This window comes from Lepisosteus platostomus, chromosome 6 (assembly GCF_059453375.1).
Source record: "Lepisosteus platostomus isolate fLepPlt1 chromosome 6, fLepPlt1.hap1, whole genome shotgun sequence".
NCBI lineage: Eukaryota > Metazoa > Chordata > Actinopteri > Semionotiformes > Lepisosteidae > Lepisosteus > Lepisosteus platostomus.
In genome coordinates, this window is record NC_142616.1 from 58,418,390 (window position 1) to 58,434,439 (window position 16,050).

The following is a 16,050-nucleotide window of genomic DNA, read 5'->3' on the forward strand; positions in this document are numbered from 1 at the left end:
TTTAAGACAGAAATAATGGGACAAATTAGGAAGTTGAGGAGAGACTTATAAAGTTATATTTGTGGAAGGTGCATATAACATTCTTTAGGGTATTTCTGAAACCAGGGACTGAATGCAGAAAAAAGAATGAACCACCAAATAGATCAAGCATCATTTGGCACTGTTTATCGGTGGATTCCCAGTTGGACTGAAAACTGGCACTGTTGTCCTTCGGGACCAGGGGTGAGAACCACCAGCCTATAATAAAGGGGTCACCAGCACTGGTTCTCAAAACCCCCAATGGTCTTCATCCAAAATCACTCATTTCTGAAGATCAGGGAGCCATTGTAAGTTAGTGATCAATTAAGCAAGTTGCTTTTAATTAAGGGAACTTTGGGTCTTAAAGGGCTCAATTTATGTTCCAAATCATGTGTAAATTACTCTATTCACCAGATTTCCTACAATTTATCACAAGTTCTCCAGAGTCATAAAGATTGATTTGTTACCTATAAAACCGGGAGTAGTATGGATATGCTTTACATTATAAACCCAGGGTCTGGCTTTTCAATGTCAGAAGGACGTCTCTGGACCGTATGCATATGGAAAATCAACCCATCCACTGTATTTTCGCATTAAACGTCGCCAATACGAGGTCACGCTATATTTTGCAAGCTAACTGGACTAAAATAAGATTTTCTTGGATTCACCTCGGCGTTCAGAGACTGTTTCAGTTCTTAACATTTACCATGTAGTTCATTTCACGGTACTCTAAAATACACGTCTTTCTGGTACTAACAATAATATAGGTGTAGTTACAACCGTAATCACTGTATTAAAAGCCCTAAATCTAACCATCTAACTATGGAACCCCTTACCATTATCTTCATTGTCTTCACCCGTCTAATGCAAGGAAGACTAAATCACCAGAATTCTAGTCACGTACCTTTATTTGAGATCGGTTTTTTAACTATGCACTTGCTCAACTTGCTTCTTTCTAATTGGATAAATGGACTAATACGTCATGGGTAACTCGTATGTACGTCAGCAAAAAAAAAAACCTTAGTGTTGTGTGCGATTGCTATTGGACAATTCGCACTACTTCCTCCTTGCCACGTTGGTTCCTTGTGATAGGCCAGCAAGCACCGTGGAGGGGGCGCGGTCAAACCAGGATGTACAAAATAAAACACTCGCTGAAGTAATTGTGCAGCCAAAACACAATGCAAAGGAGCAGTAGTGTTATAATCTGAATGATGAGTAAGGAGACTCTGCAGTAATGTGGTTTACTCATCCTCCCCCTTCGCAACTTCCCTATTTCCTCACAACTTGGCGTCCATTGGTTGCTAGGTGACCGAATGGAAGAACCAACGTGCTGATAAAAAGAAGAGGACGTTTTATTTGTTTTGAATTAAGAAAAATCCCAAATATAAATGCCATGTTTATATTAGTCGGTAGATATTGGTATAGGGGCATCTTGCTGCCTTCACCGAGTTTATTCATGATTTTGTTAAAGTCACCTTCCTGCAAAGTGGTATTTCCCAATGACCCCTAACCCCAGATTTCGTAGTAGTTGTTGTTCAAATGCATTGTGGTCTTGTCCCGCCCCTTTGATAGAGTTACTGTGCTGTCAGTCATTCACGAAAGAGAAAACAGTATTATTGTAGTTTATATATTGTGCAAATTATTTAACAGCCCTGCCGTATCGAGATCGCTGTTTTGAGTACACATTCCAGGCCGGACAGTGAAATATCCTAAAGTTTGATACAGCAGGTAAGTGACGAAGTGAGAAGGTTCTGATTCTCAACGGCAAATGAGCTGCTGTATGAAGTTTGCTTTTTTCATTCGGGTTCTGCCTTTATTTTTAGTGTTGTTTTCGGTATTAACTCATCTTAATGTTTTTCCATTTTAGACTTTGATGTGTGCATTCGAAGAAAAAGTAACTGCTGAATGTATTTTTCATCATAGCTCGCAGGACGTTTGTAAATGTGTGCAACAATACTGTACAGTGCTGCATACCAGTTCGTTCAATTACTCATCACAACCTGTGATGGTACAGGTGTTTTCGTTCACTTCATATGCCACGAAAAAATGATTATGTTTCGGGACTAATACTTTTCAGTTATTACAGTGCACATAGTTTTTAATTAAACCGTGAAGTGCGTCAAATGTAATCCTGCCGATAATTGTTATTCGTGTTTTTTATGAATGAAATGTATTTTTACACGTAACCAGCCGTGACGTCATCTTTTCAATTCGCTAACTACCTCGAATAACTGGACTAACTTGTTGAACAGACACAGTAGATTGTAGATGCATTGTGAATCACGATCTCTGAGTCTTCGTCTTCCTGGACATTTCAGGCAGTGAAAGTAGCAATGTTCAAATACATTATAATACATTCTTCTAAACTTGCAAAAAAAAAAACGTTTTTATAGGTTATTGTGTCTGTTAAGTGACTTCTGTGTTTGCCACGAGGGTCTTATTGACCTTCTGTTTAAAAATAGTTTTATTTCTGTCTCTTGTTCTGTGGTATGATCCATTAAAGGTGATGTCAATGTCAGTTCATAATAGATGTAATTTCTGTATTACTGTCAGTTTCTGTAGTGTTATTTCATCTCCCATTAACAGAAGCATAAATACAGTGTCCATCGTTCAGTAATTGTGTTGACAGTCTTCAGCTCATCCATAACCTAGCCTCCATTGTAACCATAGAAAAGTCACACAAATTTGAAGCTGAACTGTGCAATCTGTTTTGCCTCTCATGAGATGCATGTCATGCTAAATACATTGTGATTTTTTTTTATTTTGCACTCTGAAATAAAAAAAAATAAAGTATATGTTAGCTTGGCTTTACTCTGAATATGGTCTTCTACTGTAAGTTGTTGCCACCACAGAAGGATAATAATAGTAATGTATTATATTATATTATTGGACGCTTCACTCAAAGCGCTTTATAGGTAATGCGGACTCTCCTACACCACCACCAATGTGCAGCATCCACCTGGATGATGAGACGGCAGCCATAGTGCGCCAGAACGCTCCCCACACATCAGCTATTAGTGGGGAGGAGAACAGAGTGATGTAGCCAACTTATAGATGGGGATTATTAGGAGGCCATGATTGATAAAGGCCAATGGGAAATTTGGCCAGGACGCAGGGGTTACAACCTTACTCTTTTCTAGAAACGCCCTGGGATTTTTAATGACCACAGAGAGTCAGGACCTGAGTTTTACGTCTCATCTGAAGGATAATATTAGAGAGCTCTGGTTGAAAAATCACAGCTGTAGTGGTTCAAGGGCAACAGAAGTTCTTTGTATTGTGAAGTAAATTAGACAACGAGAAGGTGGTAAACTGATCCTATGTCCTTATTTAGTCCGTCCATACACTGATCAAGACTTGGAAAGGCACTTGAACTGCTGAGGCCGTGGTGACAGGATTATAGAGGGAGTCATGTGAAGTGATAACTGTCCAACAGTTACAGCTGGCATTATGCAAAGGTGAAGTTACATAGGGGTGTGTAGAGGGAAGATTGAAAGAGCTGAATGTTCAGTGCTTAGAGGAGATGCCTGCCTCAGACTGAGCCACCTGTCTCTACACCATCTTTCAGGTCAACATGAAAGCGCTGATCTTGGTTGGTGGCTATGGGACAAGACTTCGACCCCTGACGCTGAGCGTGCCAAAGCCATTGGTGGAGTTCTGCAACAAGCCCATTCTTCTGCACCAGGTGGAAGCCCTGGTGAAGGTCAGTACAGATTTTGTGTGATTGAAAGTAATTATTCCTTCAGGAAATTGACTGAGTCCTGCCGATCATCTATGGTGTCCCACCTTTAAAAACAGTGGAAGTAAAATTATCAAGTACTCTGCTAATATTCAAGGTAAGTCTTCAACCATGGTAGGGTGTTTTACTAATAGAAATAACCATTATGCTTTGGAACTTGTTCTTCTGTGAATCTTCATTCCTGAGCTGTTTTTCTTACAAAAAGCTGCCAGTCAAAAAGAAAAATCAGTCTTGTTCTTATGTATTTTTGTCTGTAACCAGAGTAGTTCAGGTTCCATTCAGAGTAGTTCCTTGTGGTATGTGATGGTCTTAAGTCCAAGGGAAATGGTCTGTGTGCTAAGTGGAGTTTTTTTCGCATTGCTTAGGCTGGTGTGAACCATGTCATCCTGGCTGTCAGCTACATGTCTGAGCTGCTGGAGAAGGAAATGAAGGCCCAGGAGCAGAGGGTAGGTGGCTTGGAAGATGTGAAAGAGAAGGAGCTTATTTCTGGGAATGCTTCAGTTTATAAGGGACATGGGGATTCAGGGTGACTTTGATATTCACTGTCACATACTGTATCGGCACTTTGTTCATATTTTGACTTTTACAACTAGTACAACTAGTCAGAGGCATATATATAAATGGTTACATTTGAAGGGCTATAATTTTCACATTTGAACATGTACAGTCAATACATGTGGATATATTAGACATAACCTTAAAGGATTACAGTAACATAGACAGCTTTGCTGCCTTACCAGAGGAGCATCTAGTTCCTGCACGTTTATGTCTGATGTTAGACTACTGGTTCTGGGTGCTGAACTGCCTTATTTAGTTTTTGAATTGCTTTAAAGTGGGACATTTTCGCCGAGCTTCTGCGTTTCATGCCATTTCTTATCTTGCTCTCTCACAGCTTGGGATTCGAATATCCCTCTCTCATGAAAAGGAGCCATTGGGAACAGGTAAGTGAATCAGGAAGGACTGGAAAAATACTAAAACCAGCAACAACAATAATTGCTCTTGAGCACCTTAATAAGTACAGACTTTGAAGACTGAAGGGCATAAAAACGTATGAAAAGGGAAATTCTCGCTTTAAAAAAAAAATATTGTGAGATTAAGTAGTAAGATGTGGTGAGCTGTGCCTGAGAAGCACTTCAGTGTTATTGATATAGTCATATATTTAGCTCAGGATGAATTAATTAATTAAGGATGAATTCCCTCACTGCTGGTGAATAACTGACTTGCTCAGTGATCCACTTCCCCCTTGGTCTAATAACTTGGATAATTTTTCTGAATCTGATTATCAGTTTACCAGAGGATCAAATCAAGTTTTTACTCATTCCTGTTCACATGTGGTTTGCAATGGTGTCGTCAGATAGCAAGCCACTGCCTTTCCAACTACTTTCTGTCAAGACTGGCACAATTAAATTTACCCAACACTAATAAAAGAGGTGAAGACTCTTTTCTTCTGGTGTTTTCCTTAGTCAGATGAACCCATGCTAAAGTATTACATGACCCCAACACCCATGCTAAAGTATTACATAAAATTAAATAAAAATATTGAATATTGAGAAATATTGAGTATATAATCTGATCTATAAAAGTAGTTGCATATAAAGTAGTTTGCAATTGTTGAATGTGAATAACAAGAGAACATCGTTTCAGGACAGAGAACCCCCTTTCTTAAAAACAATGGGTGAACTTGGGCCGTTAAAGGGGACGTCCTGTTTTATGTGCGAATGATTACTGCAGGCTCAGTGTTCAGTGGCTGATATTTTGATGTATTTCTTGGTGGGTTTAGTGATGACTCTGTTCATCTGTGTTATAGCGGGGCCCTTAGCTCTGGCCAGGGAGCTTCTGACTGACAGCACAGAGCCCTTCTTTGTGCTAAACAGCGATGTCATCTGTGACTTCCCCTTCGAGGACATGCTCAAGTTCCACAAGCACCATGGCAAGGAGGGTACCATAGTGGTGAGTGACTCTCCCCTTAACTGCGTATCACCCGCGTTTTGGTGAGGGAGCAGCGGGTCAGGAATCTTTTCCATGATTCCATGATTGGGATCAGCATGGAGGTGAAGCTGATTAGACTGTGAAATTAGGGAATACCCACTTGTACTCTGTCCCCCACCCTCCACACTAGCTTGTGTAGAGATGACAGTGATAAATCCTAGCCGTACATTCAAGAGAGGTAAACATACTGTATCAGTGCCCAAGAGAATAGGCGAAACTGATGTTTGAATGTTGAATGTTTTCCGCAACCAGCTTTTACACTCAGTTGAGTAACATCTTACATACCTGGAACTGCTGTTTCTATTACCCAAACTTTTTTTTTTAATTGTTTGTTTTATTCTAGCCAGTCTTGAATTTCAACATCACATTTCAATTTCAACAAAGGAAGGAAGTAGAACTAGATGCATATTGAAGTACTGATCCTTTTTTTAAAACTTCAACAAATGAAAGAATATTACACTGACTCCTATAGCATAAATATAAGGCCCATAGTATATAACACAAAGACTCTCAATATTACTTATTTTGAAATGCAAACTGGTGAACATGTTAAAAACATGTGACTTTTTTTTTCTACACAGGTATACTTTTTGTGCTCTGTGTGTCTGATAATGCAAGATGTAGTCGAATTCAAAGCAGTTTTATTGTGTTATTATACATCATTGCCCTTGATTATCACATTATATGCAGTCAGTTTGCCCTCTAATTCTTATTCTGAGTGGGTTACTATCAGGTGACATTTTTATAATTGCTAGTACAGGAATACTTTTGTCCAGGATATTTTGATTGCAGCTCTATATGTTGTTGATTCTTCTTCAGTGACTATAATAAACACTGTATTTTGAAATGTTACCCTGGGCTATATACTTCCACATTGTGAGGGCTGAGAGCCAGTAGTACTGTATTGTGTACAGGGATCATATTCCAGTTCATATAGAGCCATTCCTGGCTAAACCTCTCTAGCAGGAAGGGTCTGAGAGTGGATGTCATAGGATGCCTTTGCAAATGATTGGTCAAGGGTAACCCGAGATGCAGTATGATAGGTCAGCATCTGGTCATCAGCCAGGCCTTGGGGAAGTTGTGTTGTCCTGGTATGTATATTTTGTGAATTAAAAGGCAGAAAAATATGCATACACAGAATGGTTTCATTGCGAACGTTTTCTTACCCATAATGAGAAGCAAATGCTTTCAGACTCTGAGGATGTACCCTAAGTATCGCAGGCATGAACAACTGAGCATTTTGTTGTAGTTTCTCTGTCCCATAATTTCTTATCCTCATTTGATTTTAGTTTGTGTCTTTTCTTTGATTTTTAATCCTGTTACTGCTCCATGTTTGTTTTTAGTTTTATTCTTTTGTTTACAAGTTGTTTACTTGTTTTTACCTTTTGCCATATTCCGTAGACTCTTTGGTTTGAGGTGTGGTGGGGAGAGGGATCCGGGGTCGGGAATTTACTGGGATTTATAATTTGGAAACTGCGTTTGTTTATCTACATGGACTGTTCCCCTGGTAAAACCTAAATAAAAAGATTGAAACTAAAAGGCAGAATATGCATGGTCAGTGCTGTGGCAGTACTTGACTGTTCTGTCATTTGCAGGTGACCAAGGTGGAGGAGCCCTCCAAATATGGAGTAGTGGTGTACGAGGGGGAAAATGGACGCATTCATCGCTTTGTGGAGAAGCCCCAGGTTTTTGTATCCAACAAGATCAATGCAGGAATGTACATCTTCAGCCCTACCATGCTGGACAGGATCCAGGTAAGGCCTTTCGTCCTTTTCTTTACCTAAGCAGCCTGCAGAGGCCTTATGGGATCAGATGTGGAGATGCGGAATGGCTTGACGCTGTTGCATTATGACAAACCTGCATCTGTTGGACACCATTGGAACAGCTCAGGTGTGCCAGCTGACAATTGAATGATGCCGTGTTTTTGAGCTCTACCTGCAGGCAGGCTGACGCTAAATGACGCGTCTTCTCTGTGTGGTCTCAGCTCAGGCCGACGTCCATTGAGAAGGAGATTTTTCCAGTGATGGCTCTGGAGGGACATCTGTATGCCATGGAGCTCCAAGGTGAGCCACCATACTTCCTTCTTGTCATTGTGTGAGTGAGACGGTGTAGGTGTCGGAGGGATTCATTTTACTGAACCATATTTTGGAGTTTTGAAGCCCATCATGATCCTTGGGATGAGAGCCGCGGCTTGTTCAGTATACAACACAGAACCAATATAATATACAGTTTAGTTTTACATACATATTTTAGGAATATACATAGGAAGGAACCTGAGCTGCACTACTCAGGTTGAGAGTGTTTGCTCCAGAGTAGAGCAGCGTTTGTATATTTTATGAAGGTTAAGACTATTTGGAGTTGGACAGGAAATAATGCTCCTCTCTTACCATGCTGTAATTGAGAGCAATATTAGATATGGTGGTTTGGTTTGATAATTTGTCGGTCCAATTAAGTTTACAAATCACTTGTTTTGTCCACACAGCAGTGAACCTTATGGGAGTGAAGTAGCATTCCTTTATGTCGGTCATCTTTGAACAATCCATGATTTGAAAGGCAGGAATATTCTTCCTTATTCTTCATTCTAAATATCAAGTTTTAGGGTTCCCAAATGTTCATCAATAAGATACAAATATTTATTTGTTCCTTTGTCGATTAAAGCAAGTAGTACAAATCAATGGCTAGGAGAACAAACGTAGATCTGTTCTGAATGTCACAATGTCATCTGCAGGTTTCTGGATGGACATCGGTCAGCCCAAGGACTTCCTGACAGGTATGTGCATGTACCTGCAGTCCGTGAGGCAGCACAGCCCTGAGAAACTGCGCACTGGATCTGGCTTCGTGGGAAATGTACTGGTGGTGAGTTAGATCCACACCCAGACACTGTTCAAGGGTCACACTCCAGAGCTGGAATACATCTAGAAACTCAGGATTTGATTGAGGCATTTGCAAATAAAAAATACATTTGTAAAATGAGGACAACAAAGTAATACAGGAGAGTGTAAATAGAGGTTAGATGCAAATGTAATTAGAACAAAGAATAATGTGTTGCTCTTAGATAGAGTGGTGGATGTTTGGAACCTCTTCCCATTGGAGTTGATTCAAAAATCACATTAATGGGACCCTTCTTTAAACAAGCTCTTGAAAATGAAGAACTAAATAGTTCCTTTTTGTCACATTTTAAATTCTACAAAGTAGGAAAATACGTCTTCTTATTAGTTTTTCATTCTGTCCTTGTTAATGCTTGTGTTTGGCATTCTTGCGATAAAAATGTCTTGCAGACAATAGTACTTTATATGAAATGAGAAGTATCAGACACAAAGAGGACATCATTTGACCCATCTTATGCATCCAGGTTGTATAAACTCATTAGTGTTAGAACTCTTATGTGTCACCTTAGCAGTTTGTACCAGAGAAATTGCTTCATAGTCCCAGATATCAATCTACATGCACTTAAATGAAGTTTGTTACCTATTGTCTTAGTAGTGTTCATGTTGAGAATGAAGTGGTGGCATATGTTTGTTCTTGAATGCTTATTTCATATTTTTAGTAGATTATAACCCTTCACAAATTAGGGGCTGTTTAATACTGGTCCTGGAGGTACTATGTGTTTGCAGGTTTTCTGGGTCTCTTGCAGCTGTACCCAAAGAACTGGAAGAAAATGTAAAATTTGTCCAATTATGCCAGCTGAGTTATAATAATTAGCAGAAAACACCTGCCCTCCAGGACCAGGATTGGCTGTCATAGAAGCCTGTTTTTGCTCTGCAGTTTCCCTGTAATTTCATATTTCTCCCACAAGAGGGCAACAAGCACTACCTTTTCATTTAAATGATTGCCAAGGAAGTTGTTTGCTTAGACTTTGGTACTGTAGTGTAATTTTAGATACAGTCTGGATCTACTACTAGTAGAATAATTAAAAGAATATATACATGTGGAGGAAATAGAATTAGCTTTCTCTGTGAGTGTTTTGTAAGTATGTTTGAGTATTCTTGCTTGAATATAAACCAGAATAATTACTTGTGTTTTGTGATTATAGAATATGGTTTTTATTTCCTTTGCTTATGGATTAGTTTCTAAATCCAGTGATAATGATCATTAATGCTGGTATATTGGTGTTGTCCTGACCTGTCAATGCAGGATGAGCAATTATTGATGCCCCCCTCTTCCTCTCTCTAAGGACCCCACTGCTCAGATCGGGGAGAACTGTACCATCGGGCCTAATGTGACACTGGGGGCAGGCGTGGTGCTGGAGGATGGGGTGAGGATTAAGCGCTGTACAGTGCTGAAGGGGGCCCGGGTGCACTCCCACTCCTGGCTGGAATCCTGCATCATAGGCTGGAGCTCTTCTGTGGGCCAGTGGGTAAGTTTCCCATCCTGCCCAGTCGACAGACCCACTGCTGACAGTTTGCATTTCCGAAATTAGCTCCTGCAGTGACGCCACAGAATACACTTTTCCGCTTACAGACTGCACATGCTTATGACAGACGCAGATTGCTGTGTACATATATTGGCTCTACTGTGCACTCGCTTGTTAAAACTCAACTAGTCAACAGGAGTGTGGGTTTGGCTTGAGAAACATGAGGGACAGTTCCCCTGATCTATGGCCAGAACAATCTCTTTATCTTAATCATAACTGAAAACGTTTGGTTCAGTCCTTCACATTGTTCTGCTCACCCTGAATAATCACAAATCCATATTCTACATCTTGTTCCACAGAGAACTTCTAGAATACTGTCATATTTATAAGATTTAGTATAGATACAAAGAGCAGAAAGCAGTCACCTTTTAACCAGTTTTGTGTCAAACGTAGTCGCACACATCTTCTCTGCTGTACTACAGAGTTAGTTTTGAAAGCTGGAGGTGAACCTGTGCTGATGGAAGCGTGAAAACTTTTAAACAAGTGTTTAGCTCATTTAGCTATCTTGGCTCCTGCCTATCATAGAGACATCTCACATACAAGTTGTGTCCTCCTAATTTCTTTCTGAGCACTCCCTCACTGTCCTTGTCTGTTTCTCTAGAGCAAGGGTGTTAAATTCAATTAATCAAATCTATAATTCATTTCCTATGGTAGGTCACATTTAATTATGAAGTTAATTCAAGCAGGCCATTGATACCATGCATTTGTAGTACTTTATGCTTTTGGTATCTATTGCTTAAGGAAATACTTTGAAATGCAAGTAGCAGTCAATGCATAGTCATGAGATGGCGATTTAGTCATTACCCAATTTAGTATGGGATATTTAATAGAATACTTAGCTGTGAACCTTTAAAAGCAGAACTATCTATTATAATTACAGTATATTAAGGAAATCTCCTTTCTGTTAAATAATGATTGTTGCGTTAACTCATTCAATATTTGGAGAGTATAAATGAGCAATTACAGTATATACACCCACCCTAACTTTTTTCTACACCACAAGTATTTTCATACCTCTTTTTAAGACAAGACACAGATTGAATCCTTGCTGACAGTCCAGATCAAAGCGAAGTGGGCCAGACCCAACCTGCAGATTGAATGCTTGACACCCCTGCTCTATACACTTGATATTTTCCCTTCCTTCTCTGCACTGTATCCTCATCTCTCTACATATGTTCTTATGCACTGGCACAGTGCAGCGCTATCAGTGACAGTGCCTTGTGTCTCCAGGTGCGGATGGAGAATGTGACTGTCCTGGGGGAGGATGTCATCGTGAATGATGAGCTCTACCTGAATGGGGCCAATGTGCTGCCCCACAAGTCCATTGCAGAATCCGTACCTGAGCCGCGTATCATCATGTAGGACAGGAGCTCACTGGACACAGGTGGCAGTGTGTCAAAGAGAGACCAAGCCACAGACTGACAAAGAGCCGAGGAGAGAGGCTGCCAGTGTTCAAATTCACGTGTAGCTGCTGTGGGGCCGAGGGATTTGGTTAAAGGTGTGTGTGCTGGTTGCTGTACAGGTGGGCATGAGAGCATGGCTGAGGTTTTTTTGGGAATGTGCATACTAATGAAAGAAAGGAGAAGAGCAAAGTTTGTGCATTTAGATTCAAAACTGTTCATCTCTGGTGATTTGCACATTTCAAGACTGCTGCTGAGGTTGCTGCCAGGGACAATTTTCACCAGTTTCCTTTAAATGTTTTTTTTGTTGTAACAGACTCTGGGAATGATGGGGTGGAAGAGGCTTAATGTCACATGGCCTTAAGAAGTTAACAGATTTAGTATTGTATTATATAAGCAAGTAGTTTACAACTGGAATTTAGGGACATGTTAGTTCTGGTAAAGTGGAAGTGCTTTCCTCTTGTTTCTAAAGTCTCTTACATATAAAGTTATATTATATTAAGTTATATATTATAAAGTTTCTTCATGTTATGAATAATTCCAGAAAGGGAGTCAAGTATGATGAAGATCTAACACGTTTGACCTTAAGCGAATTAGTCAATGAATGTTTAGTTCACAATCTCTAAACGCTAAAACAGGGATTGGTGGTATTGTATTGACGTGCATGCACAGTGACTGCTGTAAATGGGATGTCCGTGCTCAATTCTTCATGAGGAAGGCCAGCGCTAGGCGACTGCAAGTGTGTCTGTGTGTGGATGAAGGAGATAGGCATGTGTGGTTTAGGAATCAAGATGAATAAAAGTGTTAAACAGTGGCGGGGTGATGTGTAAAATACCATGAAGCAGAAGAATGAAGGAGTTTGGACAGAGGCAGCCTTGTACGATTTATAGAAAGCCGGGAGGGAACGCCACTCCTCTTCTCCCTGTGTCTCTCAGCACACACTGCACCGGGACCTCCACACTGTGGCACTCCTGCACCAGCAGCGCCTAAGACCTGGGAAACCAGCTTCCGAAAGCCAGCGTCAGCCATGAAAGCTGCCCCCAGAGAACAATGGACAGAAGTGAATCTGTAATGCAAATATTTTATGGAAGCATTTTTTAAAAATATAGATTATTGACCCATTCTAAAGCGCTCGTCTTATTCTTGAAATTTAATGTGGTGCTTTTTTCCCCAAGAAGGGTTTTTAACTGGATCTTCAGCTCCGGGGGAGGTTGTAGTGGACTAATTCTGTTCCTTTCCTGCATCTGCTTCTCTTTCTTTCTCTAGAGGGGACGCGGATTAAGACTGTTGTCCTCAACATCACTTTAATGTAACTGATTCCCCACGCACCTTTGTGTCTGAGTCACAGCTTACAGTCACTTTTTTTTCCGATTAGCCAGATATCTGTCGACTGTGATGTTCAAAGTTAGTTGATTTTTGATGGGAGAAAAAGAAGGTGAGCCCTTCAAGGTATCTTTATATTATCCAGTGCATATTACTGTTTATCTGCCTTTACAGCTCTACCTGACAGCTGGCTCACCCTCTTCTTTGCTTCATTACGGTGCACATACACATTGTGTTATCGGCAAAAAGAGCTGAAATGTTTTTGCCCTTAAGACTGGCTTCACACTTTACGTGACCCTCGCTCAAGATGTGAGTAACACTTGTGACATACAACACAGAAATGCCACCTGTGGTTTGTTCGAAGAAATATAGGGGGTAATCGGGTTATTGTGGGACTGGCACAGTTTACAATAGCATAGGTGCGATTAATCTTGTTTAATGTCAGCAAATGGGTGACATGTTGGAATGAATGGATGAATGCTGGAAATGTAATTGTGGAAAGACAAACACCTATATAATGGACAGTATTGGACATATAGAAACAAAACAAAATGGGCATGTAATGCAGCCTATATTAAGCAAATTCTTCACACACAGTTTACAGAACATATCCAAAGCCAAATTAATACATTGTTGAGTGTATTAATATTTGGCATGTGAGCTGTTCAAAATATTTAGCTTTGCACCTTGTTTTCATACTTCCACATACGTGATCAATGAAGAATTGTAAAATATTGTTCCAAATATCCTGTAACACTTTCCACAATTTATCCCAGTGGTTTGGTTGCTGCTTAACTATCTCGGCATCCATGTAATCCTGCGTGGTCTTGATTTTGGTATCAGGATTTTGTGAAACTCCTAACAGGTTCCAACATTCTAAAAACATTTATGTTCCAAATATGATTTTTACTGCATGTGCTTATCATGCTAAAATACTCATCTCTGTCCAGTTTAACGTTACTGAGGGAATAGCTCATAAATGAGGGAATAGAATGATTTTATGTATGTCTCTGACATCTTCAATATTCTGTTCTTTTATTTGCTCCCATGCTTTACTTAAGCTGTTGTACACTGACTGTAGTATCACTCTCAAGTCCTCCTTTGAAAAGCTGCTTTTGATTAGAACCAAACAGCACAAACAAGGACTCATCAGTTGAGCGCTTTTTTTCCATGTTCCAATATCTCTTTGAGGAAGGTCATTCTCAAGATCTCTACAGAATTTATTTACCACACAGAGACTTTACTCAGAGTAGTTTTATATCACTTGTAGATAGTACTGTAGACAAGCCACAGTTTTACAGACCCTTCAGGGTTTTGGTAATATGTAAACCATGAAGTTGGCTTTCACTCTGCTCAAAGCAATAGTCTCCTAGGCCGAAAAAGATTCTATATGCTTAGTATATGACATGTGATTTGCTTCTTGGGTATAATCATTTTCATGACAAGTTTTAAATTCTACAATCTCGCCAGTGCCTATACTTCCACGTTTGGAACAATTTGTCAGGCAGGTCATAGTTAAAGACATGGGGCTGCATGTTGACCTGATCAAGGTAGTTAAGGACTGTGGCATTTCTGTACTGATCTAGGTATTGTTAATTTACTTTTAAAGAATGCAGGATTTTTACAATTTAAAACTGGACACCTTTTTACATATTCTTGTAAAAGCCTCTTAAGCTGGGTGGCAGGATGAGGGATGGTTGCACTGCTGCTAACAGCTCTTGGGTTCTCTCTGGATTTGGGGCTCTCTGTGTGGAGTTGAACATTCTCCCTGAGTCTCTGCTGGGAGATGCTGTTTTGCCCATTTGTGGTTAATTTGTGTCTCTAAGACAGATTGCCATCCCAATCATGGCAGAGTCAAAGTAACCAGTGGTTTCCTGAAGACGGATCAAAAGTAGAGCAAATATTAAAAGGGAGACATGTTTTTTTAATAATCAAATACACCAAATGTTCTAAATGCGAAAACATCTCGAAATCTAAAATAAGAGCACTGTGTCATTTGCAGTCTTGTTTCCTGTGTCCTTTGCCAGGTTTATGTTACCTGTGCGGCATGGTGTGAGTGTTATTTGTCTTTCCCGAGTTATTGATCAGGGCAAATGACCGTTCGTGTATCTCTATAAATAAATGCACTGTATTATCATTGGTTTTGGCTGCATAGAAAGGCAAGGGTGAATTTCTGTTATCCTTCCTCTTGTTTTCCGAGAGGCTATTTCTGTAGATGATCTATAAAATCCTGAACCACTGCCTGGGCATCTCGTTTCCCGGCTCCTATTGATTGCAGCAGGGGCTCTGCTCTTTGAGACTGCTGCTGACTTTGCTACACTACAAATAGGACAACTCGTGAAGCAGGACTACCCTGGCCCCTGTTGGTACCTGTTCAGCGTTTGTTGAATGGCTTAACACAGGGCCTAAAACACAGCCTGGTTTATCCACATTGTGAATCAATAGAAAAGAGCCTTAGCTCATTTCAATGCTTCATTTCAAGTTTTCATTTCCTAGAACTGCACTATTTTGTCCTTCTGTTTACCTCCAGGTTTACAGCACAGGGAGTGCTGAGCTCAGGTTGATGAGCAGAAAGTATTTTCAAAAAACAGTTTACATTTAGAAATGGGTTGAAGTTCTAGCAACAACTTTATGCCTGCGTAACCGTTTATTGAGATGTGAGAGTGCAGGCTTACCGATAGCACCTTTTAAAGTCCGCTGGGCAGGAGGCTTTTGGCTGATATGCTCCCTCATTTTGGAAGTTTCTCCCAATTAACATCAGAAAGTCTTGAGACACTTGATATTTTTAAAGGCCAATCTTTTTCAATAATTGAAAATCTCTTTGTAAACGGTTTTTGGAAGTGGGTTTGTTTTTGTGTATGTCTTTATTTTTGTATTTATTTTGTAAATGCATTATGGACCACCTTGGTACAAAGAGGGATATGTATAAATATATTTATATTGTACTGTATTGCAACAAAGCTTCTATTCAGACTTGGAATTTTATTATATAATTATATAATATATATATAATTACTCATTTAGTGTCAGAATACAGGATATAGTTCCCCATAAAGCGCCACAGTAAGATGTCATTTACTTACAGATATCATGTGGTGACTAGACTTTCTCATCTCATTTTTTAGGAGTTCCACCAGGCTACAGAAACAAGCGAGGGCTATATCAACATT

General features: G+C 39.9%; 1 protein-coding gene across 1 annotated transcript; it reads left to right on the top strand.

Moving 5' to 3' along the window:
* Positions 1 to 1,555: 1,555 nt before the first annotated feature.
* On the top strand, positions 1,556 to 12,685 carry gmppb (GDP-mannose pyrophosphorylase B). The gene is made up of 10 exons (XM_088636639.1): positions 1,556 to 1,746; positions 3,584 to 3,718; positions 4,120 to 4,200; positions 4,647 to 4,695; positions 5,562 to 5,704; positions 7,339 to 7,497; positions 7,728 to 7,806; positions 8,472 to 8,599; positions 9,918 to 10,100; positions 11,388 to 12,685. Exons 2-10 carry the CDS (start codon positions 3,590 to 3,592, stop codon positions 11,517 to 11,519), a joined length of 1,083 nt encoding a protein of 360 aa, XP_088492765.1. The 5' UTR covers positions 1,556 to 1,746; positions 3,584 to 3,589; the 3' UTR covers positions 11,520 to 12,685.
* Positions 12,686 to 16,050: the final 3,365 nt, after the last annotated feature.

Bases quoted from the DNA above. Each gene is read 5' to 3' on its own strand.
- gmppb (XM_088636639.1), top strand. From the start codon at position 3,590: ATGAAAGCGCTGATCTTGGTTGGTGGCTATGGGACAAGACTTCGACCC. The intron at 3,719-4,119 runs GTCAGTACAGAT...CGCATTGCTTAG, and splicing joins AGGTGGAAGCCCTGGTGAAG to GCTGGTGTGAACCATGTCAT. The intron at 4,201-4,646 runs GTAGGTGGCTTG...GCTCTCTCACAG, and splicing joins TGAAGGCCCAGGAGCAGAGG to CTTGGGATTCGAATATCCCT.